We start from the raw sequence: 27,775 nt of genomic DNA on the forward strand, positions 1-27,775 counted from the left end.
CCGCACCACTGCTCACTCCCTTGGGCCTCTCCAATCGACCGACCTGCAGCGAGCGACCCGAGTTGTTGGCGCGTGGTTGGTGGTGTGGCGGGAAGGACCCATAATCCAAGAAAGGACCCAAGAAAACCCAAGATCCTAGGATCCAGTCCCCAGCAGCTCGATCCACATCTCTCTCTCGGACCGTCTCTCGTGCAGCAGCCTGCAGTGTTTTCCTCCCGCCTCGCCTCCCAGTCCAGACACCGGCCAGACTGCATCCAGCCAGTGAGACACCCGCCCGAGGGCTGCGCGGTCGGTGTGGTTTGCTGTCGACCCTGCTCCTAGTCTCGGAAAGTTGGGCCGAGTGGATCGCCGTAACAGCGTGAAAAATGGGTCAGAGCCTCCATTATGAATGAAAATCTGGCGATAGCCCAGGGGCGCTGGGGGCGAGGCGGCCAAGGCTAGAGATATCCAGGCATGGATCGACCCTGCTTGGTTTCAAGCCACGCATCTTGACGGCGTGGGATGACTTGCCCGCCGCTGCACTGGGTGCCTGTGTACCTGTGTGCGCCCCCATGCCCAGAAGAAACAGTGAACGGTCCCTATGCTAACATGAACTGCTGCAGAACGGCCAGGTCAAGAATAGCACCGAGCTTGCCGATTCGATACGAGGCGACGCGATACTGCCCAGCCTACCAAAGATCGGGCCGTGGATAACAGCGCGACAGCATGGGCTGGTCCCGGATGTCACGGTTACACAGATAGGTCCAGCATCGGAAGGTTTAACTTGAGATTCCGTGTCCAACTACATGCCGAGGAAAAGGAGCGACTGACTGATGCACACCAAGCCAGCAAGCAGGCCAGCAAGCAAGACTCGGCCGCAGAGATGGAGGGCGCCCGGTCAAGGCGGAGGTATCAACTCAGGGGCATGCACGCACACGCAATGGGCTTGATTGCGATCCGATATCCAACTGGCCGATCAGCGTGCGAGCAGTTTGCGTGCTCATTACTCTCGCGCAGGAATGATTGGGTGCCGCAATCACAACGGGGAGCAGGAATGCCACACATTACCGCCCATCCCAACTCTGATCGTGATCGTCAGGGCCCAGCACGGGTCAGCCCTTGCTCCTGCTTTCACATGCGAAACAAGACGACATCTCACCAGAGGCTGTTACGGGCCCTCACTATCTTCGCACACCACAAACCACAAAACTCAAAAGAGTCAAGACCTCGACTCCCCAGCATCGCTGATCCCGGGCTTTTACATGGGTCTCATGTCCGTCTGGCCCGGACCCCTGCGCCGACTCATGCTCGCCTCTTTCGCCTGTCTCGCTCGGCGCCACGGGAGCACGCCCAGGGATCTCGCAGTCTGCAAATTTGAGCCTCACAGCCCCAACGAACCAACTATCACTCCCTACTGTTTCTGACACGGACGGACTGGCGGGTAAATATCTGCACCTCATGCACGCCCCCTTGCAGTCCAAGTGCTGCAGCTCATTGCATGAGACGGACACTACTGTAGGTAAGCGAGCTGCTGGTTGAGCTGTCGGTTCCACCGTGCCGGTCACCAACCTCGCCCGACTTTACTACGTAGACACCACAGCAGTCATCCTGTCCCCAGGTATCCTGGGCATTACGCAAGAAGCACACCGAACCTTGGAATATGACCACAATTATTACATAGAGCGATCCCCAGCTATATGCGACGTGGCTGAGGAGGTTCGTCAACAATCAGTCGACCGCCACCCTGCACTGGCGATGTCATTCGGCATCGCAGTCGCTGGTCGTCCCGCCAGCCCAACCCAGCCAGCCATCACCAGTCCGTCTGTCCGTTTCGTCTGACACATGGGCCGGCACCATTGGACGTGCAGATCTCGTTGTGTGTTTTGCGTTGCATCGGCATAATGAACCCTACATGAGCCCGCCCTCCCGCCCGCCCGCCCGCCAGCAAGCCCCACCGCCAGCAAGCCCCATTGCCGTCAACCTTGCCCCTGCCCCTGGCCCTAGGCAACTCCCAATGCGGTAACCCGCGAAGCTCACACCTGATATCGCAAGATCCTTACCATGCCATAATCGATTGACCACGCACCACATAAGCGGTGGAGTAAGTGAGAGAGAGATACGCACACAGGCGCCCGTACGCTTCGGGTTTCCGAAAATAAAATACGGCGAGGGCCCACCCGCCGCACGGGGAACTGGGCACCTCAAGAAGTCCAGACTGTCTGAACTCAGGCGCAGATCGGGCCCACAGGCTCAGAGTCTGGACCAGCGGGCGCCGAGAAGGTGAAACGAGAACGCAAAACCATCGAGGGCAGAGGATGTCAAATTCAAAATCAATTACTCGGTCTAGGAGACGGTGTTCTTCGCGACGATGCCTCGAGCAAATTCGCCAAACGTAATGTGCTGGTCACGGTCCACCTCTTCGCCCAGGTTGGGCTGCGTGAAGACGGCCAGCGTGTTGCGCGCGATCCTGCTGCCGTCGCCGCCCGGTGCGGCCCTCGCGCCCCTAACAAAGTGCGGCACCGCCTTGAACCTGCCGCCCGTGATGCGCTCCAGGGCCTCGCCCGTCTGGAAGGCGATGCAGTCGCGCGGGATCTTGACCTGCACCGTCTCGCCCGTCCTGGACTTGATGTACAGCCCCGCCGCCGGGTCGGGCGACGCGGCGAGCTCCTGGAGCGGCTGCAGCGTCTCTGGCAGGGCGGGCTCGAACCGCGGCACGGCTGGGTCCGCCTTCGCCTCGTCCACGAACATGGCCGACGTCAGACCTGTCAGGCACCCGTGGTCCAGGTGGGTCGCGCACCAGTCGTCCTCGTCGCCATTCGCGCTTCCGCCAGCAGCAGCAGCAGGGCCGTCTGCGGGGGCCGCCCCACCGCCAGAACCGGCGGGCTCGGGGAAGTAGTGCAGTAGCCTCGCCTTGGTCGTCATCGAGCCTGACACCATACGCTGCAGGTATGCGGCCGGGTAGCCAGGGATCTCCTTCTCAGCGTACCTGTCGCACGCGCCCGCCACCAGGACGGCCACGTCGATGATCAGCCGGCACAGCGACTCGACCGAGGCCTTCATGCCCGGCAGCACGGCCTCCTCGGGCCATATGTTTGGGCTCAGGTACTCAGGGAAGTTGTCCTCGGTGTACTCGCCCGTGGGCGGCGCGCAGGCCAGTTTGGGATCGATGTAGAACGCACAGTTGGCGTAGAAGGAGCCCTTGAGGTCGTCTACCTGCCCGTTCTTGAGCGTCTCCTTGCCGAGCGACCAGCCGGTCAGGTACTTTGCCTTCTCATTCTCCAGCTTGTCTGTGTGCCAGGTATTAGCTTGCTTTGCTTGATGACTTGTCCACATGGTTTCTGCCTATCGCATAACGGCTTGATTGGGATCCCGCCCCAACGGAATAGTAGCGCCCGCGCTATTTGTTTCATCGGCCATGGATCTATCTATGTATATCCGTCTCGCCTAACGCGCTCCCGCGTCCGCTCAACCCACCGCTCTACCACTGTCTCAGACACTCAAACAAGGTCACTCACTCACCTAGCTCAGATTTGGGCAGGTTACCCAGATAAGACGAGTATGACAGGGCGCGACGTCGCAGATCGACAAACTCGGGTGGCACGTCCTTGACGAGGAGGATCCCCAGAGACTCCGGGCCGAATGCCTTCTGGAGCGTGTCGAAAGGCACAGAGCCTGGAGGTCGCGAAAAAAGTGGACTGAATGAGTGAACAGTGCTCCTCCCCCGCTTGGCGCGTACTACGCGATGATCATTACGTACCTTCCTTGAGGTCCTCCAGTGAGACGGTGACAGCTTGCGCGATAGGGGCCATGGTGAGTGTTTTTGCTTCTTCCGGGTGGCAAAAAAAGTCTGGACGGAGGAGTCCCGAGGTGGACAGGGCAAGAGACGAGTGGAAAATATCACACAACCGACTCTGGGATGCGAATGTGCAGTGGGGGAGGAGGATCGCGGCGCACGACAGACCACGCGAGGGGAAGGTTTTGCATAAAAATCTCCTTATTAGATGGGTATTATTGTTAGTCTGTGTTGGCGTCTCATTTGCGAACGGCCACCTTCCAGCTTGGGGTTCGGACAAGCCCACCTGGGGCAACCCAGGCGGCCGGAGCCGACGCCGATTTTGAGCAGCGGAGGTGGCCCTGGCTGGTCAGCGTATTCGGCGGGCCTCGGGAGAGGCAGAGACAGAGATAGCTAGCTGCAATTCTCCAACCCACTCACTGATTGATCGGTCTTCGACGTTGCATTCGAGCGCACGGATGGTGGGAGATGTGCTCTGAGCCAAGACCTGACAGCTGCCCCATTATGTAATCTCCCGATGAGCTGCCCATGCGGCGCGATGGCCCGGGGACGGCACCTGCCCCAAGCTTCTGGAGCTCCCTACTCCCTGCCCGTTCTCGAACCCGCACGCGACCGCCATGGATCGTGAGTCGCGACAGCAAAGCCCCAGCCCCAGGCCCAGCTCAAGCTCAAGCTCAAGCAGCTCCAGCTCAAATCTCGAGTGGGAATCAGGACTCGTCTGGATCCTTCGAAATTCGAAACCCACCTGCAGCTCCCGCACCTCGCCTATCCTAGCCTGGCTGCCCAACGCCCCACGCACGTTACATCCGCTCATCTCACAGCCGCCGTCGACCACGTTGTGCTCGCGCTCCTGATCCCGCCCGCTCAGGTGTTGCATTAGGGTTCCAGACAGACAGCGGGGCCAGGGAAGAAAAGAGGAAGAGGGAGACGCAGAGAGGATGGTCAAGCCGCTCACCTTCAAGGGCGACAAGAAGCCGAAGAAGAGAAAGAGGGAGCACAGGGGCGACGGGGCGGCCGAGGCGGACGACTCAGGCAACCAGGTCGCCACAGCCACAGCCAGCAGCAGCAAGGCGGCCAGGGTGGCCGACGAGGACAATGTCGAGAACGACGACAGCTGGGTCTCGGCCGACGTCGTGGGCGACGTCTCGGGCCCGGTCATGTTCGTGCTCCCGACCGAGCCGCTGACGGCCCTGGCCTGCGACGCCAACGGGAAGGTCTTTACGCTGCCCATCGAGAACATCGTCGACGGCAACGCCGCCACGGCCGAGCCGCATGATGTGCGCATGGTGTGGGTCGCGAACAAGATCGCCGGCACAGAGAATCACAGGTTTAAGGGGAGTGCTGGGAAGTGAGTAGATGTTTACCTCTTTTCTCTCTCCACTGGGGAGAACGTATCATCCCTCGTCTGAAACCAGCTGCTGACCACAACGCCCCCTTCCACCAGGTTCCTCGGCTGCGACAAGTACGGCATCTTCAGCGCCGTCTCCGAGGCCGTCTCCCCGCTCGAGTCCTTCACCCTCATCCCCACGGCCGACACGCCGGGGACGTTCCAGGTGCAGACGCTGCGCGAGACGTACCTGACGGTCAAGGCGTCAACCTCATCACGGGCAAACGCCCCGCCCGAGGTGCGCGGCGACGCGGCCGACACGTCGTTCGACACGACGCTGCGGATCCGCATGCAGGCGCGGTTCAAGCCGCGCCTGAAGGCCAGCAAGGAGGAGAAGGCGCGCGAGAAGATCAGCCGCCGGGAGCTGGAGGAGGCCGCGGGCCGCAGGCTGGACGAGGACGAGGTCCGCGTGCTCAAGCGCGCGAGGCGCGAGGGGGATTATCATGAGAAGTTGCTGGATCTGAAGACTAAGAACAAGCACGACAAGTACGGCTGATTCGAGATGGGTTGGTGCTGGCGCTGGTCGTGTGAGGGGTTGGTGCTCGCCTGGGGATTATTGGAAACAAGCTGCAGCACATGCTCGCTTGAGTACGACAGGTCCATCCGAAGACCAAATGCGACATTTCACCACATAACGAAGGTGCTGCTTACCTGCAACGATCGGTGTATGTCGACAAAGGTAACAGAGCAGAGTCCAATCTAAGCGATGGTAGGAGTTGCCTTCAGCGTGGACCAAACGCATGGATATGTAGAAGCTATGATGCAAATGGGGGAGTCTTGTATGCGAAGACTGCAAGGCTGCGGGGAGTCTTGAGACTTGGAAGCCAATGCACTAGATTGGTCCGGGACGCACGCAGTCCACCGGGGGGCTGCAATGTGATGCAGCGGAACAGCCCCGGTTGTTGGGACAAGTCGTGGATGAGGGCAGACAACGAGCAGCATTCCGTCGAACACGGCTAGCTGTAGGTTATACATACTACCAAATTTGTTCACTGTCTCTCTTGTGTGACCTAGCCACATGCTCATGGACGCTGCGCTTGGGGTTGTCCCGTCCGGTTGCGCCCAGTTAGCCAGCAACCCTGTCCTTTTCTTGCCACCCTTGTTTCTGAGGATTGTCATTGTCATCACCGTAATTCAGCAGTTAGGCAGTCTCTTGGCCATGAGGCACGCCCTGGGCGGATGTGCTGGTTGCAGCCCGGGCCGAATCGCTTTTAGCGCACACTTATTCTCGAGCAATTTTCCAGGGTGAAGGCGGACACTTCTTGGGGTATCACGAGCTAGCAAGCCCTCTCTCTCTCTCTCTTTCATCCCTTGACTGCCTAGTTAGGGCCTCCACGCTATGATTTGGCCATCCTCGCCTGCCGTGAAGACCGTCTGCTCCTGGTCGAAGACGCAGAAGCTCCGCACCAGCTCCGACCCGTGGGCGCCTGGGAGCCCGACGCTCGTCTCGGCGCTGAAGCCCCAGGCCGGCGACTTGGCCATGTGGACGAGCTGGAAGAGCTGTTGGCTATTTTCCGGAGCATCGGTGTCAGTATCACCATTTCATGCACAGGGTAGGGCGACCAATGTAAGGGAGATAAGAAAATAAGTAGAGAACTCACTCCTGCGTGCCCGCCCCTATGACAGCACCCATGTCACCCAATTTGGGCGCGACGTTGGCGACGTACTGGCACCCGAGGGCGGCGCGGATGTCGCCGACGGCCCAGGTGGCGTCGCCGCCCTCGCGGGCCTCGGCGACGTCGTACAGGGCGAAGCGCTCGTCGTGGCTGACGGCGTAGACCTCTGTGGCGTTGAGGAAGCCGGCGTGGTGCACGGAGCCGTGGTTGAAGGCCTGCACGACGACCTCGTCCTCGTCGGCGATGGACGTGTCGCAGACGTTGACGAGCCCGTCTGTCGAGCCCGAGAGGAGGACTTGGGGGTTGGTTGGGTGGAAGTTCAGCTGTTTTTGTGGGAGGCGCGTGTGAGTGAAGTGGGTGAGACTGGTCTGGATCGGGGACCGCGCTGGCTCACCTCTGTCACGTCGTCGCTGTGGACTTCGCTGTAGCGCGTGCGGGGAGCCGAGCCGCCGCGGGCGTCCCAGATGAAGATGGAGGCCTGGTGATTCGCGTACTCTGTGCCGGCTGCTATGGTGTTGCTGGTTGAGCTGCAGGCGAGGGAGACGATGGGCGCGTCACTGCCCGTGGGCGCGGCCACCCGTGCTTTTGAGCCGTCCAGGCGCAGGTCCCATAATGCCACGGAGCCGTTCGACCCGGCCGTGCAGACGATTGAGTTCGATGCATCAAATGTCCTCGCACATTTGATGTTCTCATGTGGCGTCAGTATTGTCTTGAGGGGGCCCTGGCTCAGTCTCTGGGGGTTGAACAGCGTGAGCTTCTGGTCTGATGAGATGGCTGCTAGTCCTCCCGCCACTGGTGTTATTTCCAGGACATAGGCAGGATCAGAGCCTGGATTTCGGAAGGCATCGGCCTTGGTGAGGTTATACATATTGTTAGTTGGGCGTGGCTGGGTATAGATATCCAGACCCTTGCCCGTGTAAGTCGACCAAGCCAGATGAGTGTGAGCTGTATGCCAGTGAAGGACCTGGCAGGCCTTCAGCTTCTCTCGTGCGCTGAGACAGGGATGATTCGAGACTTCAGACTCTAGTGACGTTCCGAGTTCTTGTAAAATTAAGTTGGTAGCTTTTCTCTGTCAAGAATGTATGTGGTGGTGTTGGTCGTCGGGAATTGGCATACATGGAATTTCTTTCACTTGAGATTTTGACTTACTGTCTAACGATCGTGCCGTTGAATGCAGTGGCCAATCAGCTTCCTTCCCGGTGACCAGGTACCAGCCTTGTTAGCGCATGGACCCCAAGACCGACAGCAGCTTACACTAACGGTACCTGGGTACACCGGACAAGTGCTGCACATGCAGGAAGCTCCGGCCCAGGATCAGGACAGCTTGTACGTCGAGCAAGACGACACCTTTGCTACCAATTCGTCAGCTTGCTCGGTGGCTCAGCAACACAACCTCCATCTTTCCCATTTCCACTGAAGGAGAAAGGTGCAGATATGATATAGCTACTGCTATGCGTCGCTTCAGCACTTTACATTCACGATGAAGCCTCTTGCATGGCCCCTCCGTAAGTCGCCTGACCACCCACGGATATACATGCAGCGGCCCATGTTGCTCCTCCTGCTTCTTCTAACGTCCGCCACCAGTGCTCTTGCAGGTCCTCTCGCCAGTCTGGGCAGATGCGAATCGCGAACACACGACAGCCGCAGCCACCGATGTAGTACAGGGTCATAAGACAGGCCAGTCTTACCGAGAGCCCGGCGCGGACCACGTCGATGCCGCCATCGCGAAATTGCACGAGATACACCCACCAGCCCACCACCACCAGAGGCGGAAGAAGCCCGGAATACTGGGCACCCTCGGCCAACTGGCATGGAAAGCCGTCCCGAGTCTGCGCATGAGCGCTCCGCCAGAGGATGGCAGCAGCGGCAGCAACCACAAGGCGATCGATGCGCGCCTCGTCGACGCCGTCAAGCACCTCGAGGCGGCCACCCACAAGAACAACTCCGACGCACTCTACCTGCTCGGACACATGAACTTCTATGGCAACTATACACACCCGAGGGATTTCAAGAAGGCCTTCGACTACTTCCAGCAGCTCTCCACACTGAATGGAAACAGCTCGGCCATGTACATGGTCGGTCTGATGTATTCCACAGGGGTCGGAGGCTCGGTGCAGCGTGACCAGGCCAGGGCACTGCTATACTACACCTTTGCGGCGCTTAAGGGACACACAAGGGCCGAGATGACACTGGCATCTCGGCACCACACTGGCGTCGGCACCCCAAAGAGCTGCGAGACGGCCTGCAAATACTACAAGAACGTCGCGGACAAGGTCATGGACTGGTACCGATCGGGCCCACCAGGCGGCATGAGCTGGACGAGGGAGGCATCCCACGTTGCCGACGACTTTGGTGGCTTGTACGGCGAAGGAGCCAGTGTGTCCAGCTCTGGCATCAATGCGGTTCATCATCATCCTCATTCGGATGCTTATGCCTCTATCGAAGACATCATCGAATATTTGGATCTTATGTCGAACAAGGGCGACTTCAAATCGTCCTTCAACCTTGGCCGAATTTACTATGAGGGCCAGAGAGGGCTGGAGCGAAATCTTGGCATGGCCGCTAAGTACTTCTTCATGGTGGCTAAGAAATATTGGAAGCCTAACGGGCGCATTGAGGACAACTTCAAGCCAGGTCTGGACAAGATCGCCTCCAAGGCCGCGGGCTATCTCGGGCGCATGTATATGCGCGGCGAGGGTGTGCAGCAGGACTTTGATAGGGCCAAGTTCTGGTTTGATCGCGGCATCTCCCACGGCGATGCGCAGTCTCAGTACTGTCTGGGGCTGATGCTACTTAGAGGCTACGGTGTTTCCAAAAACATTGGAAAGGCTACTGATCTTTTCAAGGCATCAGCGGACCAGGATTACGCCCTGTCGCAGGTCCAACTTGGTGTCCTGTTCCTTGACCGCGGCCAGCCGGACGACGTGCGCGTTGCGAACGACTACTTCGAGCTTGCTGCTAGGTATGGTAACATCGAGGCCCAGTACTACCTCGCGGAAATGATTCACCATGGCATCGGCCGGGACAAGGCGTGCGCACAGGCAATGGGTCTATACAAGACGGTGGCAGAGAAGGCCGAGCCCTTGGTATCCACGTGGAACGAGGCGAACAACGCCTACGAAGATGGCGACTACGAGCTTGCATTCCTTGGTTACTTGCATGCAGCCGAAGAGGGTTACGAATCTGCCCAGAACAACGTTGCCTACCTGCTCGACACGAGGCAGTCGATGTTGTCTAATATCCTTGGACTCGGCGAGACCAAGTCTGCTCTGATGGACAACCCCGCCCTTGCGCTCATTTTCTACACACGCTCGTCGAGACAGGGCAACATGGACTCACTGGTCAAAATGGGCGATTACTACCTGGACGGCATCGGGACTGACCTCGATATCGACAAGGCTGTCAAGTGCTACACGGGTGCCTCTGAGTATCACCAGTCGGCTCAAGCCCTGTTCAATCTCGGCTGGATGCATGAGAATGGAGTTGGTCTGGATCAAGACTTCCACCTGGCTAAGCGGTACTACGATCTTGCCCTCGCTACCAACGAAGAGGCATATCTTCCAGTGAAGCTCAGCCTTCTCAAGCTGCGTGCGAGAAGCTATTGGAACACGGTGACACATGGGCGGATCAACTCGATTCAAGACGAGCCAGGTGGGAATATGATTCGTCCCTTTGTCACACGAGCAAGAAGACTAACGCAGTGAGACATAGAAAATAGCAAGGACTGGTCCTTTAGCGAATGGGTCAGTAACTTCATCCAGGACGAGGGCCTCTTCTACGACGACGTCATGTACGACGATATCTACGACGACACCATGCCGGGAGGCGACGCGCCCCACTACCCTGGCGCGGAGGATGACGGGTTCATAGACACGTTGATAATAATGTCGTTGGCCATGGCGCTGGCTTTCGTCGTCTATTATAGGCAACACCGGGAGCGGGCGGAGCAGGCTCGGAGGCAGAGAGAACAGCAACAACAGCAGGGCCAGGGCCAGCAGCAGGGAGGAAACGCTGCCGCTGCTCCTAACAATGGCGGCTTTGCGCAGCCAGGGGTGAATCCGGTGTTCGAGGACTGGGTCGCCGGTGGGGTAGGACTTTAGTCCGAGATAGAGAAAGCGGTTGGGTTGTAAATAAGATCACACAGTATTCTTTGTATCGGTTCGTACAACGAAGCATTGGCGTTAAAGGGGGTGTGAGTGGAGTCTTGTAGGTGAACAGGGGGTGGACGTAGCAAATGCCACGCTAAAACTGGACCCCTGAGCCGCATTGCAACTTCCCTGCACCTCACCCGCAATTGACGGACAGGCACGGCGACGTCAGCCCCTCGCAGCCACTGTCCACCACCACTTAACACCATGTAAACTCAATGCGTGTGCTCAATCAAGCCATGGAATACCAAACTTCCTGTGGCGTGACTTGAATCTTTCTGTCACGGATTCCTGGACATCCCACGCGGTTACGAGCATGAACACGCCAGCAGCCAAGCGAAGGCGCGTCGACGCCGCCAATGCAACCCTCAGGAAACCGTTTCACTCGCCGTTACTTAGGCGGCAGCCAGACGCGGGAGAAAGCAGCACGCCAGGGTCTAGCAAGACGCCAGATACAAACGGTAACAAGCGGTCATTCGAAGAAGTCTACTCGCCGAGCTCGCCATCGGCGCCGAGACAACCCCAGTCAGCGAGGGCAACGCGTCCGCTTGGGAACCTGCTCCACGGCCGGCCGGCGTCACCTCTGAAGCTCTCAGTCTCCTCGGGGACCGAAGCTGCTCCTAAGCGTAAGACCTCTGGCCCGAAAGAAGGCAGGGCCGTGCCAGGCGACGACAACCCTTTCTTCGCCCTCGCCAGCGCCCACAGGACGTCGGGCCGGGACACCATTGCGAGGGACCTGGACCGGCGGCTGGAGACGGTGAGGCAGGCGGGGGAGATCGAGGCCGCGTCCGAGCGGAGCCGCCCCGGAGAGCCAGTGGACCAGGAGCTGAGGGACCTCGTTGTCAAGTGGAGGGGCGCGAGCCGGCTGGCTGCTGAGGAGCTGTTTGAGACTGTTAAGGAACGGGTTGATAAGTTGGTTCCCCCCTCAGAACTCACTCTGGTGTCACTTGAATCTCAAGGGGGCGGTGCTGACCAGATTACAGCGCCGGGGGCCCGAAGGCGTGGAAGGAGATGCAGCAGAGGCAGCAAGAGTTCTACCAGGGGTTTGACCAGGAATCACCTACCAGGTCAAAGCCCGCAGACGAAGACTTGGACGCAGAGTACTCGCAAGAGGTCCAGGACCACCTGGAAGAGGCCGGGCGATGCGAAGCAGCCGAGGGCAAACCTGACGAGGACGATGAACCGGTGAGTATCTGTCCTGCTCTATGGCTTGGCCACCCTGCTTACTGAACAGCAGGATTTCACCATGGCACACATGCTCCGGAGCCTGAATATAGATTTTCCCCTTCTGGGATATGACGAGAAAGAAGACAAATGGATCAATTAGACCTGAGGACGCCTCTGCCTGTCTATCCTTGTGTTGTGTGCGATGTGAGCCCTGGTCAGTGTGCCACTTTTATAGTCATGGAATGGTCGCTGGCCGTGAAAACATCCACCGTCACGCGAATCTTTCACGCCTATTTTACAGAGTACTCAATATCCTTGATCGAGGTATAGGTGTCTATTTCTTTCGACCCTTCCGGGCTAATCGTGCAAAGCTTCCAGGCTCTGCGGTCCAAGAGAATCCAGCCTTGTTCGCTCAGCCTGGAAGACTACAGATCGTGCGGTGTTCATATGTTCTGGCCGCCCAACCAAGCTACCTCTCTACAACAGGTATCACTTATCTGCCCATATTCTTGTGGCGCGACTACGAATGTGCTCAATCTGTCACATCAGTGTACCGAAAGGCGGGCGGTCTGGGCAGTCGGGAGGCATGCTCGTCCCCTACCTCGTGGCAAATTTGGCCGGTCATGTGAGCCCAGGTCTGATCCATGTCGGGTGGCAGAATCGGTTGCACCGATGCCGGGCGAAGAATCTATTAATTCCCACTCGGCCAAGATCAGTAGGGCCGTAGGACCGGTATAGTGACAAGATGGCGGGATCGGAAAGAGCACTGTTCAAGAAGGCGGTTAGTGGAGCAAGAGAGCTGCCGACCAATGGGCGTCAGCTAGATGTAGTCAAGTGTGGGATTGCTCACAATCCATCCGTGTATATGCCCCCCTGTATGTCGCAGAGCAGCATCCGACCGTGGGAGTGGTGGTACGAGAAGTGGCTCAGGGCCTGCAGCGCGTCGCTCCACGGGGTCCCTTGGAAGTACACCAACCCGGCGTTGCTGTTGAACTTCTGGAAGTCCTTGATGAACGGCTCGACCAGACGCCTTTCGCCATCGATCTGGCTCGTCCAGATCGCGGGGACGTTAAGGACGACGGGCATGCCGATGACCCCCGTGGCGTTCCAAGCATCGATGATCCACTGGGCCCGCCTGATCACCCTCATCTCGACTTTGAAGTAGTGGTCCTCGAAGACGGAGCGCGTGAACACCTTGGAGACGCATTCTTCTCCCTTGCGAGGTCCGTCGGTGTAGTGGCCACGCCAGACTTTTTTGAACGCGCCTTTCGCGAATGGGACAGCATTCATTGGAAAGTAGGCGAAGGTGGACTCGTTGCATCTTGAGAAGGACATCTTGCAAATCTCTTATGAGTGCGTGCCAACTGTCGGGTGCGGGCGGTTTTGAGCAGCGGGAGTGGTATGAGCAATTGAATCGGCTGTCGTCCAGAGGCTGCGACTTTGTCAATGTTGAATGATTATTTTCTGGGTAGAGTCGCGGATCTGGGACTTTATATTTGTGTTAGTTAAGAGGCTCATTCAGCTCTTGATCGCTTGGTGGTTGTTTTCCATTTCTCAATACATACCATGTCTGATTGTACCTCATCTTACGTCGTTTGGGCTTCTGGTGCACGGGCATAACCCTTTCACAGCGACGTTGTTTCGTCTGTCTCACACTCTTCTATTCTAACTCGAGTGATTCACACTTTGAATCAAAACCGTCAGCCATTATGTGTGTCGAGTTTTGAGCACCTGTCGCGTTTCAGGTACGAATCCCCTTGTTTTCAATCTTTGGCTTTGTCTTCGACCTAGGCGATCCCAGTGTAATTCACTCTTCAAGACTCCGTTCCGTGGGAATCATCTTGAGGGCTCAACTTTTCATCTCCTAAAAAGATCTTTGAGGTCAGAGAAATTACAGTCGAAAATCCAACGGCACAGTGATGGTGCCACGTGGACGATACGGAATCGACCCACGAAGCACACTGCTCAGGAGACAAAAGTTCCAATAATTCAACAATGTATTTAATCCGCAAAGTTCTATTTGCAAGCCTATACGCATGCGTGTGGTATTTTAACCCACAAGGAAGCCTGAAAGAAGAATTGCCCAATCAACTTATATGTGAGATGCAGGACGTTCTAGTGTGCTCGCGAAGCCGCGATGGCCTATGAAAGTCTCGGACGGATCCCACTTATTCCTAATGTCAAGCCATTTCTTGACGGCAGAATCCTTCATGTCCTATACACTTGTTAGTCACCGTTATGCTCGTGTTTCTCACGCACTAATGCATCCGCGGCCTGTTGGCGGTCACACCCTAGTCATCCTGTGCTTCGGGTTGAAGTCTGCCGCATACACGCCGCAGGACACCTTGTCAGCTTTCTCATATGCGTTCAGGAGCCACTTTTCCATGAATTCGTCGCGGTTGGGGTCTTTCCAGCATAACATGGACGAGACGTAGCTCTTCTGAGGCAGGCTCAGAGCTTGATCTTTCTCGTCGGGGTAGTAGTCGATAGGAACAAAGGTTCCCGAAGAAAGGCGTGATGGAAGATCATACAGGGCTGGTGTGATAGCCTCAATGATCTTGTGTCCTGGTTAGCCTTCCTCACGACACTAAAGGGACTCATTACATAGGTTGGAACTTCTCACCTCGTCGTCAGAAACATCAGGATCAACCAAGATGCTGTCTACATTCCAAAGCTCCCCGTTCCCGCTTGGCTGGAAGTTTTCTTGAAGCTCCCACAGTTCCTCGCGGTTCCTCTCCGTCAGCGGAACGGTGGTGATAATATGCTTCTTGAACTCATCGGGAATATTGTCCCAGGGGCTGGCGAGAACTCTAGCCTCTTCGACAGAATCGGCAAACATGGTCTGGTTAATCAACATGAACACCCGCTTGCTCTTGGACTCTTCACCGCCCTCGGGATCGTCCTGATCCGCATAGAAGGTGCAGAAGAAAGGCTCCGCCCCATATTTGGGGACCGATTTTGAGGTCGTCAAGATCCACTTGAGCAGCGGCTTGAAGATCTCGGTGGAGTCCACGATGGTGGTCAGGTCGAAGAGCCTCTTGTTGGGAATGGTCTTGATCCAGATTCTCGTGATGACAGCGAAGAACCCCTGCCCGCTTCCGGGGAACGCCCAGAACAAATCGGAATTCTCCGTCTTGCTTGCGATGACGACCTCGCCTTCCGACGTGACGACCTCGATCTTCTCAACCCAGGTGGCCGAGGTGTAGCCACACCCACGCACGAATAGGCCCTTGCCTCCAGCAAGCAGGAAGCCACCCACTCCGACAGACCTCGAATGACCGGAGGGGAAGAAGCGCTGCAGCGGTCCAAGGGCCCCAGCCACATCGTCAACGGTATTGCCTGGGCTGATGGCTGCGATCTTGGTCGCTGGGTCGTAGTCGATGTTTTTGTTCAGGTTGCGGGTATCAATGAGCATTCCATGCTCGACGAGGTTGGTATGGAAGAAGTTATGCCCGCCCGACTTCACACCGATTTTCCACCCTTGGCTGCGCGCCCGTTTCACGGCTTCAACAACGTCTGCTGTCGTGTTAGGGCTCACTATCTCCACTGGTTTTGCGTCTGGTACGCGGCCGTTGAAGCCTCTTTGGCGAAGGGGCTCACAGCTGGCAGAGGTTGGTGTTGTGACTTGGCTAGGCATGGTGGATGGAATGTGGGGCTGATTCGAGGGAAAGATGGCTGCCTTGAAAGAACTCTTTCTTTGTAATAGATCAACAATTTACTAGACGATTCACATTGAGATCATGATAAGCCATATAGTTGTGGATATATCAAGTACACGCCGGGGTATTCGGTACACCGCGAGCTAGCGAGGCCCCGGCGTGTGTTTGACTACTTCTACATATTCCCTTGTAAATATAGAGTCAAGGTTGACATCATTAAATGCGAGAGAATCCGCCTTGAATCTGTAATGTGAGCGCGCGTAGATAAATTTGGCCGACCTCGTAGAAATATACTCCGACGTCCGGTGCAGCAATCGGGTCTCCCAACCCGGTGCCACCCAGCGCCACTGCACTATGCAGATGGCCACTTGAGCCACCAAGACGGCACAGAAACACGTCAAATGCTTGCGTACAATAGTTGAGCGGATTTGAACTTGTCGCTCTAGAAACACACATGCCGTCGCCGACGTGGATCAGGTTTTGAACTTGGGAAAGTGGTTGGTGTGGAATCGACAAAGTATTGAAGATGAACCGCATTTGGGTAACCCACTGGTCGATAGTGGTACTGGATATTCTCATTGCAACACGTCGGACGACGTTTGTAAAGGCTGGGATCCAGATTTTTGAGGTTGTAAACAAATGGCTGTGCGAGAGTATCATCTCATGTAGGATAGATTAAGTAAATTCCCACCATCCTTGAGGAAGAAAGTCGAACATCAATGATCCGATCTCCATCTCACAACGAAGCCAGGCCACTTCTGTCGTTCCCATCTAGTCCAAACCAACGATACGGTATAGCGTGGGCTTATAAGTCAGTCTCGCGTCGCGCCTTGAGCATCAGGACTGGTGATGGTGAATCAAAATCTCGTCAAATCAAATGCGCCAGCCCTCGATATCCTTTGGTTGCTCACCGTAAAGACAGCGCCATTCTCATGCTACATTTTTGACCTGACGACGCCCAGTGCCCTACCACAGGCCCTACTCGACATCAACAACCACCTCCCTCCCGGCCCCAGCCCCAACAAACAACAGACCAGCCCTCACGACCCCCTTCCACACCTCAAACTCAGCCTCATCCCTCGGCGCGTAAACCATCACATACCCAAGCGGTATGCCCGTCCCGCCCACCCCGCTGAGCCGGTGCCTCTCCGCCCACCCCTTGCGCGTCAGCTCCTCCGCGTCCGCCAGGCTGACCGTGACGTGCGAGCTCGCCTCCGGGTGCACGTGCGCCAGCTCGCCCTTGATGCCCCTCAGGTACGCCGGCGGCTCCACCGCCGCGGCGTCCACGTACAGCGCGGCCGTGCCGACGCCCTCGAGCCCCGAGGGCCTCAGCACGAGCAGCCCCGGGTTCCGCGCCGCGAGCTGCCCCAGGAACGCCGTCATGCGCGCCCGCGTGTCCCCCCCGCCCTGCTGCGTCGCCTGCCTCTGCGGCGCCACGTAGCCCGGGACGTCGGGCCTTTCCCCATCCCGCAGCGGCAAGGGCGAGGCAGCCAGGAACGGCGTTGTGCCGTGGGGCTCGTAGGGCTTCTGGTTCGACGGCTTGCTGAAGGGCCTCGGGCTCCTGGTGTCCCACCTGGCGATGAGCTGCAGAAGGCCCTGGATGGCCCACCCGAGGGGGTTGTAGGGCATTCCTCCCGGCCCCAAGGCCAGATAGCCGCGGTAGCTCTTGCGGGCGTATGAGACCGTCGGGAGGGAGAGGGCGATGGCTACTGCGAGGGCTGTTATCGTCCGCGTGTTGTTCTGGAGGGCTGGTGGGACGGCGACGCCGTGGCTGCGCAGCCGGGCCGCGAGGGCTGAGACGCTGTTGGACGCCATGATGGTTTTGTATTTCCCGAAAGACCGGCTTGGTTCACGGTCATGTGGACCACATCCCTTGCGAGGTCCTCTGATTGGATTGCGATGCTGTGGCTATCGGCAGAGAGCTGTCGCGTCGCTTCAAGAGGCACCGTCTCAGGAACGCGGGGAATCTACCAAAGTGCAGGTGAAATGCAAAGATGAGCTGACCGGTTCGGGTCATCCAACAACGTGGACCCCGGTCGATCCTTTGGCTTGGTTCTTCTCCACGAATCACCAAGTCTGGGCAGGTATAGACTCTACTATTCGCAGGCCATGCCACTCTGCTGTTCTCACGAGTGTCCGGCCCAGCAGACGCTTCCATAAGCTCGCTGCATGTGTGTGTAGCCTTGACGTCCTTCCCCACATTGTGCGTGCTCTCCTGCTAAGACAAACTGCAGTACCACCATGAACCTTATTTATCGTACACCAATGAGATCATGATATAACCTACATAAGATTAAGTGTATAGAACAAAAGTGATGTGGTATCTATTATCTGGAGCTGTCCAATCATAATCTCCAGACCCCAAGTTACTTTTTTTGCGCGCCGGTTCTATGTACATAGTGATCGATGCAGTTGAACGCAAGGCTCACGAGGCTCCCGTATATAAATCCTCGTCAAGCCCAGCCTTGGTCTATTTCCCCTTCCCGTAACAATGAGAAAATGAAGAGAAGATAAGATGCTTGTCCAAAGACGCCAACCAACAGCTCAAAGGCGAAAAACATAAACCATGCCCAAGTCGTAATCTGAGACCGTACATGCCGTAGCCAGCACTCTCGGCGGCTGCTGCTGCTAACCCGTGATATAATGAAAAAGAAAAACCATGAACGCCATGCTATGTGTAACAGACATGAATGGCAGGGGCAGACTAAGATCCTCCTCTCCACACACATGACGCGCCCCGGCGCATCGGCAGGCGAAGCGACAGCGCTCACACCTGGTCCGACGATATCCTCCGCCGGAGCTCCTCCCTCTGGAACTTCTCCACGTTCGCCTCGGTGAGCGAGTCCCCCTTCTCAGTGAGCGGCGTGTGCCCGTGGGGGGTGACCGCCGACGGCGGGCCCCCGGCCGCGTCGAAGAGCTTGTCGTCCCTGCTCTGCTGCGCCAGCTCGTCCGTCTCGACCCGCCGGATCTGCAGCTGCGGCTTGCCGGGCGACGGCGGCTCCGTGGGCGGCTCCGTCGGGGACGGCGTGTTGATGGCCATGGTGGGCGGCGGGGAGGCCTTGGGCCGCGGCGTCGGGAGGTCGGCCCGCATGCTGTCGAGGTCCGCCTCCTCGCCGCCCGTGGGGAGTCTCAGCATTTCCTCTGGGCCGCCGGAGCCGGACACGCTGACCGAGGGTATCCCCGCGTTCGTGCAGTGGTCGCTCCCCTCCGAGCACACCGACACGTCCGAGGACAGCGCCGGCGTCGAGCCGCTCCGCTTGTTCAGGGACCACCGCACCAGCATCCTCTCGAGCATCTTTGCCTTCACCGGCTTGGCAAGGTAGTCGTCCATCCCTGCTTTCTTGCACTTTTCTTGATCCCCTTGGATGGCGGAGGCAGTCATGGCCACAATGGGCACGTCTCGAACGAAGGCGTTATAAGGGGAATGGTGGCGCAGAAGGTGAGTCGCTTTGTAGCCGTCGATGACAGGCATTTGAACATCCTGTGCGAGAGACATTGTCAGTATACAATTCCTGCTGTGCTTCGGATCACGTTGGATAACTTACCATCAGTATAATGTCCGGCTTCCGGCCTTGGCCATTCTGCGCAGTGGCTAGATACTCCAAGGCCTCCTTACCATTCCAGGCGGCTGAGACGTTGAAGCCCAACTTCTTGATCGTCTTGATGGCAATCTGTTGGTTGATCGGGTTATCTTCGACCACAAGAACATGTATCTTGGAGCGCTCAGACGCCGCCAGGTCCTCCTCAGACGCTGCCTGCTTGAGTGAGCCCCTACGCCTGGGCGACTTTCCCCTTTCCGTAGGCGCAAGTAGGTCGGTAGGAGGCGGTGTCCCCCCCATTTGATCAAAATCAGAGCTGTTGCAGGATACGCTCATCTCTGACTGCAGTCTGTCGGGGAGAGTCGTGACCTTGACCACGTTCGATGGCTGGGTCTCCTGTGGTTTGTTGAACGGCACCCAGAAGTACGCGGTTGTGCCCTGGTTGATGACCGAGTCGAGCTGCATTCTTCCATGCATGAGTTCGAGGAGACTTTTGCAGATCGTCAAGCCCAGCCCGGTCCCACCAAACTTCCTCGCAGTGGATGCGTCCCCTTGGCTGAATGGCTGGAACAGGCGCTTGCGAGTCCCTTCGTCAATGCCGATGCCAGTGTCTTGGACCATGAACCGAATCTCGATGATTTCGTCTGTCTCCCTCTCCTTGGCAACAGACAGTTTGACGAACCCTTGATGCGTGAATTTGATGCTGTTGGTCAGGAGATTCGTGATGATTTGTCTCACACGCCCTGGATCACCGAGGACAACGAGATCATCAGCCACTTCCGGTGAAATGTCTGAAATAAACTCCAGGCTCCTCTTCTGGGCAGCGAAGCTCAACATCTTGGCCACGTCTCGCACTGTTTGGGCAGAAAAGGGTTAGTACGGATATCTGGATGGGATTTTGGTATTGGTGCCTCGGTTTGAACTTGCCTATTACCGACATGCTGAATTGCACTTCCTCGATGTCCAGGCGGCCTGACTCTACCTTCGAGAAGTCCAATATATCGTTGATGACAGTCAGAAGGGCATTGGCAGACCGGTATATGTTTTCAGCGTAGTCTCGTTGCTCCTCGTTGAGCTCGACATCCAGGAGCAGCTCGGCCATACCAATCACTCCGGTGATGGGGGTTCGAATCTCGTGGGACATCTGGCCTCGGTCAGCAACTGCGTAGATTATCAACACTCAGCCGGACAAACTCACATTCGCGAGGAATTGACTCTTCAGTCTGCTGGCCTCCTTTGCTGCAGCCTCACGCGCCAGCAACTGCTGCTTTTCCTGGGCCTGAGCCTGCAACACCGCTTCTTTGGCTTTGATTTCGGTCACATCCATGATGACCCCTATGGCGCCTTCGACTTCTCTTTCTCCGAGCCCTTCGCCCTTGACCTTCTTACCAGTCATGGGCAAGAGACGAGTCCGGTAAAATCGTGCGTCTATCGCGTGCTCCACTACCACGTCTCCGGACCGCCGGGTGAAGATCGAGTCTATGGCTGACAGGAAATCGGGGCGTTCCCCCTCGGGTAGTTCTGGGTTCAAGGAGTTGAACACTTCGTCAACGTTGCCTCCGATGTACCATTCGGAGTCGTCCTGTCTCGAAGTATCGGCATTCCAGATGAGGGCCCCTTCCAACATGGTTATCTTGCGATCGAGGTCCACGGTGAAGATGGTGATGTTGGCATGCGTGATGACGCTGAGGAGTTGCTGTCTCATCCTTCTCGCAGCGAGCTTGGTTTCTATGCTCTCGTGGACGTCGGTACAAGTTCCTACTCGATCGTCAGCACATGCCCCGAAAATCCGTCACGTTGAAACAAAGCATCCATGGCATTCGACCTCCCACGAGGGCCTGCACGAGACAGTATTGCTGTTACTTACCAAACCATTTCTCGATTTTGCCAGTCTCGAGATTCCTGAGAGGTAGAGCCCTTCCCAAGTGCCAACGCCATTCACCCTCTTTGCTTAGACAGCGGTACTCTGTGTCATACGGATCTCCCGTTGCGAGGGAATGCGCCCATCGTTTCGAGGTCTCGGGCATGTCGTCTGGATGAAAAGGGTTTTTCCATCCCAGGCCGAGGGAGTCCTCCGGCGTCAGCCCCGTGTAGTCATACCATCGGGTGTTGAAGAAGTCGTGATAGCCATCCGGAGTAGTGGTCCAGACCTGGAGATTGGTCAGCAACTAGTACATGACACTTCAATGGAAAGTGGGATGCGGATGAAAAGGAAATCAAAATCAAAGGAGCGCGGTGGATCAAATTTCAAATCTCGCTGCGTCCAGTGGCTATCCTCTTCCAGATACTTGCCTCGCGAAACCGAGGGACACCCTCCGAGGCCTAATAGCCTCTGGGAAGCATTGAGCATACGCTGCCTTCTGTGATCAGGCTCGACATGATCGAGCAGCAAGTGGCCTGTCGATTGCTCCGGGGGCTACACCGGTTCCTGCTTACCAATTGCGGCATAGTGTCGCAGATGATCTTAAATCTTTCGACGTCCCTTGCCTTGATCTGGTCGATCTCCTTGGCCATCTCCGTGATGTCCCGGCAAGATATCACACCCGCCAGGAATTCACCGGTCTCGTCGTCGCGGATGGCTTCTGCCAACACGTTGTACCTGATCTTGTTTCCGTCCTGGTCAATGACTCCGATCCGCATGTCAGAGAAGGGTGTCTGGGTCCTCAGCAAGACCCCCATGGGGAACTCGCTCGGCTCGAGCCTTCGGCTAAAATCGTCCGTATACAACGTCCAGTTGCTCAACACCTCCAGGCCGTCAAAAGGCTTGTCAAGGGTGGCGTCTTTTTCCATGAGTTTCCTGGCTGCTGCATTGGGAAAGGCCACTGTGCCGTCCCTCCACATGGCCAGAATCGGCATCTCCGTGTTATCAAGAAGCGCGTCTTTCAGTATCATGGTCTTTTGAAGTATCGAGGGGGCATTCTGGAGCGACTTTTGTTGGAATGGCGGGCCCATGGGCGGAAAGGGGCTGGACGAGAGTGATACAGTGCCTGGGCTGATGCGGTAAGAGGGCGACGAGGAAGAACCATGGCTGGAGGCAACTGACGGAGGATTGGACGCTGTTAAGATTGTCTTGCGCTCAGCAGACTCGAGGGCGGAAGGCCGAGCTACTGCCTTTTTCTTGGAACCCACAGACGACGTGGAATCGGTGTTCGTAAAGGTCAGGGTGTAGTAAGTCTGTTGTTCCGAGATGTCCCAGACACTGATTATCATCTTTGCAAAAGTTTGGTGCTCCGAGGCCCTGTTCACGAACCTTGGTTCAGTGACGGGCTTATTTGGGTCTCTCCGCGAGATGACAACTTCCACAGCAGCTTGTGGGCTGTGGCCCGGGAACTTGCTGTCTTCGGCTGATTCCGCAATAGGTGTCATGTCGCCCTCCGGATGATTTCCTTCGGTACTCTGCCGTTGAGTATTGGCTGGCTGGGTCTCTCCAGGCCCCATCTCCTCTGCGATTGAGTCGAGGAAGGTCTCCCAAGCAATGAATACAGGCCGCCCATTTTGTAACATGTCGATTCCCACTTGCGAAAGGGACTGTCCGGTGAGACTTCCCACGCTATGCGCCAGGTCGTCGCCATCGTTGGAGTCGGAAGACATGCCCATCAACCTTCCCATAGCCTCATTAGCCAAGACTACTGTCTTGAGGTTGTTAAGAACCAGGACCGGAACCGGAAGGAATTGCAGGGCGGAGAATGCGAGCTGCCCAGGAGTTATGTAGGGCATCTGAAGTCGGAACGGGCTGCTCGACTGAGACCTCTCAGTGTTGTTTTCTCGTATAAATCGGCGCCCTGCTGGGGACGGCGCGGACGAGCCATCGCGTTGCGCATGGGTGGATTCTTGCGGGCCCGTGGCCGAGCCATCCGTCTGCGATTCCAGGCGGCGAGTTTTGAAGTCATCGGCCGGAGGCGTTTGCGGCGAGTCGGATGTGCGTTTTCGTAGTAAAGGCGACTCGGCCAGCAGATTGGGGTTCATTGTTACCGGTGAAGGCAAGGCATGAGAGTCATCATTTGTGATGCGTGGCGGGCCAAATACCATGATGATGGGGCGCGGGCCGGCATGGGTGCTGGTCAGCCCAGGGTGTCAACGACGACGTATCGAGATACCTGCTGAGGAAGACTGTGACTTCTGGAGGGAATAAGTATCGTCACTGCATGAAACCAAGCAGTTGTTGATCGGCAAAACAGTCGAATCCGCTGAGGAATAACATGCAAATCCAATTGCGGGGAGGAAGAAGACGAGAGGTCGGGTCTCCTGCTTAGCGATCCGGTCTAGGCCCGGCCAAGAAATGCTCACGGTCCTGGGGCTGACCTTGGAGCAGCCAGACTAGGTGGGCTCGTGGGTGTAATTCTCTACCGTACAATGCCACCTCGGGGAGACGGGACAGCGGCGGCTCACGGGGTGAAACAAACGGGCACAGGGTCGTCCACGGCGGGATAGCCGAGTCTTTGTTAGGATAAAGGAATTGTGAATTGAAAGCAGCAGGGCCGATAGAGGAGGGCTGGTGGGGTGGAGGAGCCCCGGGGTGGTTACCAGCAGCTAAATCTGGTTAGCAGGTGTGCTGGCGCAGGCTGGCATTGACAATAAAAACAAAGGTATGACGGATGGTCGCGGTGGGAGAAGCCGGTGCGATTGTTCCCAGGTGTATCCGTCACTGCGAAATGAGGGAAGGTAAGAAGGACGGGCGAGAGTAAGACAAGAAGAAGATTAGAAACAACGAGGCAACGAGCCGCGCTAGACCTAGACTTAGACAAGGTCGGCTAACCAGCGAGCCGCTGCAGACTGACGAACTCTGAACGAGATGCCCTACAATACTCCGTGCCTAGGTACGCACCAGGTCGGATATGGTTATGGCATGGTGTGGCATGGCAAGGTACGGTCTGACGATACGGCAGCAGTCGACTGGACTAGACTGTTCCCGCGCGGCCAGTCCAGTTCTGCACAGTAGCGGCGAGCAGTCATGGCCAACGCGAGTTGCGTCATCCGTCACCAAGGTCGTCGTTCGCCATCGACAGCCGAGCCGAAGGGGAGGGCGAATCAAGGCACAGGCGAAGCAAGAAGGCCAGAAACTGGCCTGAAGAGACGCCTTAAGTGAATTAAAGTTTCTGAATTCCCGAATGTGGACATGGGACCCGCAACAAACCCCTGTTAGTTGCGCCGAATTGATCGCTCCCAGCCGCTTCCGCGTCACTGTACGTACGGGCAGTACAGTACAGAGTTATCAAAAACAGGCAATATGTTCCCTGCGGACAGCCCTGGAACACTAAAGTTTCTTCATGTCGCCAGGGCACAGACAATGACCCCAGCCCTGTTGGACCGGGAACTCAGGACAATGATGTCGGATCGAACTGTGTCGAAATAGGACAGACATGTCGTGTCCGGAAGCGTCGTATGACGATGACATGGCCGTGGCCCTGAATGCTGGTGCCAGACGGCACCTGACGGGCACCTCGCTAGATCGCGCGGTACTGGCAGAACTGCGGAGGGTCCTGCGAGTGATATGCAGGCGATATGTGAGATGCCCTGGATGTCTCCCCGTGCGCTGCAGAAGTAGGGGTCCTGCACATGGAGGGGTGTCTGGGGCGCTATGAGGGGCGCGAAGGCTGGACGGGCAGGCCCAGACCTCCAGGGGCATGTGAGAATGAGGGCGGATCGTCGGTTGCACCAACTTTTGACAACCACACCCACACCGAACAGGATCGGGTCCTCCTGACCTGGGCCTGACGAGACGGAATCTCATGACGACCAGACGGTGCAGTGTCTGCTCCATTCCATGTGCTTTCATCACCAACCAGACAGCCCACCCTACAGCAGCCAGAGCAGTCATGACGAGGACTCGTCACCTCCTCGCCCGCATACTGCAGTGACATGTGTCTTGACTCTCAGCCCAGGCCCAAAGGGATGGACACAGGCTGGCATGCAGTGCAGTGCGACCGCAAGATCCGCCGCTGCTACTGCTGCGCTGTAGGTGCTGCAGGGCCTGACTGACGCCAGGCGCCAGGCATCTACAGCTGCTCAGCTTCAGCGTGCGACCGGCTAATGCTCAATTGCATCAAAACAATGAGGTGGGCAGGTCGCAGCAGGGGCCCAAAACCTGCAGATCGGCGATCCTTGCCAAGACAAGCTGCGGTCTCACGTCCCTGTGGTGTGTTGCTGGACAGGGAGGACCTAGCAAAGGGTTTGCCCCTTTAGCCCATTAGGTTCTCGGGCCCTTGCCTGGCCAGCCCAGAGCCCAGGCTTTTTCTGCATCGGAGATCTGCAGAATGCCATCCTGCGGCGACGAGCTGCATGTACATGTCGCTACATTACTGTCTGACCCTCTGCCGTAACCCCTGGGTGGCAGCGACGACGTCATGCTGACATAAGCCGGATGCGGGCTGGGACACCCCATCTGCTTCTGCCGACGGCCGTTGAGGGCTGCGAGGACGTGTGGGTAGCATTTCGATCGGGCTGGGGTGATGCGGCACTTCGTAGGGATCGCGGCCTCCCTCCCCTGCCTGCGTGGCATCTGTCGCGGGGTCCAATTTGTGGGTCACGATGACTGAACTGGGTTGCCGATGACGACACTTGATGACGGGTTCTCACTCTCCTGCCTGTACCTGTCAGTCATCAGCTTTTTACTGCCTGAACTAGCATGCTGACAGGCACAGGGACCTACGCGCCTGTACGACCAAGTGGGCATTCAATCCCACCACTCAAGTCGTGTAGTAGGCAGACTTCCACGGCTTGCCTGTGCTCTGTGCCGATGCTGCAGGATGGCCACCGAGGGTCAGGCGACTTCTGCAACGTCCCGAGGCCGTGGGATTGCACGTTGGTCCAGAATAAGAGGATGTAACAGTGCTGTCAGATCTCTAAGTCTTGCGGAGCCATGCGGCCAGCCATATGCACCCAAACTCCTGACATGCTCGTGATATCATTGCACTCATGTAGTAGCTCATGCAGAGCTCTCTTTCACATTTCCACACTTCCCACAACTCCACCACTGCCGCTCGACGACATTCCCACACCGTGAGCATTCCCAAAACGCCGGGCCGCTGGGTGCAGGTGGAGGCTTGCTGCTCGCACCACTGCTGCTGTTCCTGAAAGAGACCATCCTCGAATGGCTCAGATCAGCACTGCTCAAGGGACGACCAGGTCGACTGGCGGCTCGCGCTGCCACGGGCGTGGTTCGAGGTCGTTTCGAAGATCTCTCGTCTGTTTGCCTGGGGTTCACGCCTGCTGGCCTTCCAGTGCCACAAGCACCACAGGCTGGACGTGTGAGCGGGTTCAACAGGGTACAAGTACCACATGTCCACTCCTTGGTTGGAGGTGGAGCGGTTGGTCCGACCGTGGGGGTCGGCCTGTCAGCGCCGCAGGCATCGCAGCTGAGGAAGCTCGGGGGATTATGCAGAGTACACGTGCCGCATGTCCATCCACTCTCCACAGGAGGGGTTCCGGAGGTGGGTTTGACTGGTTCGGAAGGCTTCGCGTCTCCTTGGGCGGGCGGTCGCAACCATGTTGGTACCGGCGGCGGCGTACTCGTCGTGCTTGGTCCGCCACCGGAAGTTGGGTAAAACGCACCGCCGCCATTTCCGCCAGGAGATTGTGCGCTTGGCGGAACGTAGTTGTCGCCATGTTTCTTCTTCTCGTCCTCTTGCACCAGCTCCCACATTGCTTGGGCGATGGCAGCCTCGTTGGCAGCATCCTCCTCGGCCTGTGTCCTGAAGCCGTTCTTGGTCGCGGTCTCTGACAGGGTTTGAATCTCCTTGTCTGAGTAATTGGTGCTCCCACATCCTCTATCTGCCCTGTTGCGGCGCTCCACCGCATCCGTGATGACTTTTCGTATGTCTTGTCCCCGTTGAATCGGCGCTCCGCCCAGTCTCTGGCCAGATCCTCTCTCTCGAGTGGCTTGTTGGGACCGTTGCTCAGCAGCTGCACGAGCAAGCCTCCTAGCCTCCTGCATCGGTACTCTGCCGCCACCTCCAAGTTTGTGTCCTTTGCTGAGGAAGCCTTCGCCGGTGTAGCCCTTCATGAGTAGACCCTCGTGCTCGTCACGAAGCTGGTCCCACAGGGCATGGAACTTGCCATCGTGTGGCCCATGTACGATATGACAGAGTTCGTGAAGCATCGTGTCGGTAACCTGCTCGATCGGGAGGAACTGTGTTCTGTCGCCTGGATAGCGAAGCCGCAATAGGATCTTTTGGCCCCGGTTTACATTCAGTCCTGTTGTGCCGACAGATCAGTAGGAAGCAGAGAACAATAATGGAGGTAGCAAGTCGTACCGAGCAGATTTTGCTGGTCAGGATAGAATTCACTAAGCTGCGATACCTTCCATCCTCTAGCTCTCATGATCGGCTTCACCAAAGAGGCGATCTGCTTGAGCGTCCGAAGGGCGTCATCCTGCCGTGGGAGGTTCTTCAGGTGTGTGTAGGACAGCACCAAGGCGTCAAGTTCCCTGTACTCAACCATGGTGACTCTGGTGGGAACGCGATCGTGGTCAAGGTCGAAATCCGGGTG

General features: G+C 57.2%; 10 protein-coding genes across 10 annotated transcripts; 3 read left to right on the forward strand and 7 right to left on the reverse strand.

Moving 5' to 3' along the window:
• Positions 1-2,322: 2,322 nt before the first annotated feature.
• On the reverse strand, positions 2,323-3,788 carry INS49_002882 (uncharacterized protein; the record flags this gene model as incomplete). Its single annotated transcript, XM_043163683.1, has 3 exons — positions 2,323-3,266; positions 3,499-3,651; positions 3,737-3,788. The coding sequence occupies 3 exons, from the start codon at positions 3,786-3,788 to the stop codon at positions 2,323-2,325; spliced, it is 1,149 nt and encodes a 382-aa protein (XP_043032189.1).
• Positions 3,789-4,710: 922 nt separating this feature from the next.
• INS49_002883 (uncharacterized protein) lies at positions 4,711-5,655 on the forward strand (the record flags this gene model as incomplete). The annotated part of the gene is made up of 2 exons (XM_043163684.1): positions 4,711-5,120; positions 5,217-5,655. 2 exons carry the CDS (start codon positions 4,711-4,713, stop codon positions 5,653-5,655), a joined length of 849 nt encoding a protein of 282 aa, XP_043032190.1.
• Positions 5,656-6,482: 827 nt separating this feature from the next.
• Positions 6,483-7,643, reverse strand: INS49_002884 (uncharacterized protein; the record flags this gene model as incomplete). Its single annotated transcript, XM_043163685.1, has 3 exons — positions 6,483-6,666; positions 6,827-7,098; positions 7,170-7,643. 3 exons carry the CDS (start codon positions 7,641-7,643, stop codon positions 6,483-6,485), a joined length of 930 nt encoding a protein of 309 aa, XP_043032191.1.
• A 612-nt stretch (positions 7,644-8,255) lies between these two features.
• Positions 8,256-10,875, forward strand: INS49_002885 (uncharacterized protein; the record flags this gene model as incomplete). Its single annotated transcript, XM_043163686.1, has 3 exons — positions 8,256-8,280; positions 8,360-10,426; positions 10,487-10,875. 3 exons carry the CDS (start codon positions 8,256-8,258, stop codon positions 10,873-10,875), a joined length of 2,481 nt encoding a protein of 826 aa, XP_043032192.1.
• Positions 10,876-11,239: 364 nt separating this feature from the next.
• Positions 11,240-12,250, forward strand: INS49_002886 (uncharacterized protein; the record flags this gene model as incomplete). The annotated part of the gene is made up of 3 exons (XM_043163687.1): positions 11,240-11,835; positions 11,907-12,108; positions 12,161-12,250. 3 exons carry the CDS (start codon positions 11,240-11,242, stop codon positions 12,248-12,250), a joined length of 888 nt encoding a protein of 295 aa, XP_043032193.1.
• Positions 12,251-12,936: 686 nt separating this feature from the next.
• Positions 12,937-13,425, reverse strand: INS49_002887 (uncharacterized protein; the record flags this gene model as incomplete). The annotated part of the gene is made up of 1 exon (XM_043163688.1): positions 12,937-13,425. One exon carries the CDS (start codon positions 13,423-13,425, stop codon positions 12,937-12,939), a length of 489 nt encoding a protein of 162 aa, XP_043032194.1.
• Positions 13,426-14,182: 757 nt separating this feature from the next.
• INS49_002888 (uncharacterized protein) lies at positions 14,183-15,727 on the reverse strand (the record flags this gene model as incomplete). The annotated part of the gene is made up of 3 exons (XM_043163689.1): positions 14,183-14,305; positions 14,381-14,647; positions 14,714-15,727. 3 exons carry the CDS (start codon positions 15,725-15,727, stop codon positions 14,183-14,185), a joined length of 1,404 nt encoding a protein of 467 aa, XP_043032195.1.
• A 1,000-nt stretch (positions 15,728-16,727) lies between these two features.
• INS49_002889 (uncharacterized protein) lies at positions 16,728-17,564 on the reverse strand (the record flags this gene model as incomplete). The annotated part of the gene is made up of 1 exon (XM_043163690.1): positions 16,728-17,564. One exon carries the CDS (start codon positions 17,562-17,564, stop codon positions 16,728-16,730), a length of 837 nt encoding a protein of 278 aa, XP_043032196.1.
• Positions 17,565-18,516: 952 nt separating this feature from the next.
• Positions 18,517-23,317, reverse strand: INS49_002890 (uncharacterized protein; the record flags this gene model as incomplete). Its single annotated transcript, XM_043163691.1, has 6 exons — positions 18,517-19,230; positions 19,295-20,125; positions 20,271-20,432; positions 20,487-21,046; positions 21,156-21,438; positions 21,725-23,317. The coding sequence occupies 6 exons, from the start codon at positions 23,315-23,317 to the stop codon at positions 18,517-18,519; spliced, it is 4,143 nt and encodes a 1,380-aa protein (XP_043032197.1).
• Positions 23,318-26,213: 2,896 nt separating this feature from the next.
• On the reverse strand, positions 26,214-27,727 carry INS49_002891 (uncharacterized protein; the record flags this gene model as incomplete). Its single annotated transcript, XM_043163692.1, has 2 exons — positions 26,214-27,481; positions 27,541-27,727. 2 exons carry the CDS (start codon positions 27,725-27,727, stop codon positions 26,214-26,216), a joined length of 1,455 nt encoding a protein of 484 aa, XP_043032198.1.
• Positions 27,728-27,775: the final 48 nt, after the last annotated feature.

This window comes from Diaporthe citri (assembly GCF_014595645.1).
Source record: "Diaporthe citri strain NFHF-8-4 chromosome Unknown scaffold_1, whole genome shotgun sequence".
Lineage (NCBI taxonomy): Eukaryota > Fungi > Ascomycota > Sordariomycetes > Diaporthales > Diaporthaceae > Diaporthe > Diaporthe citri.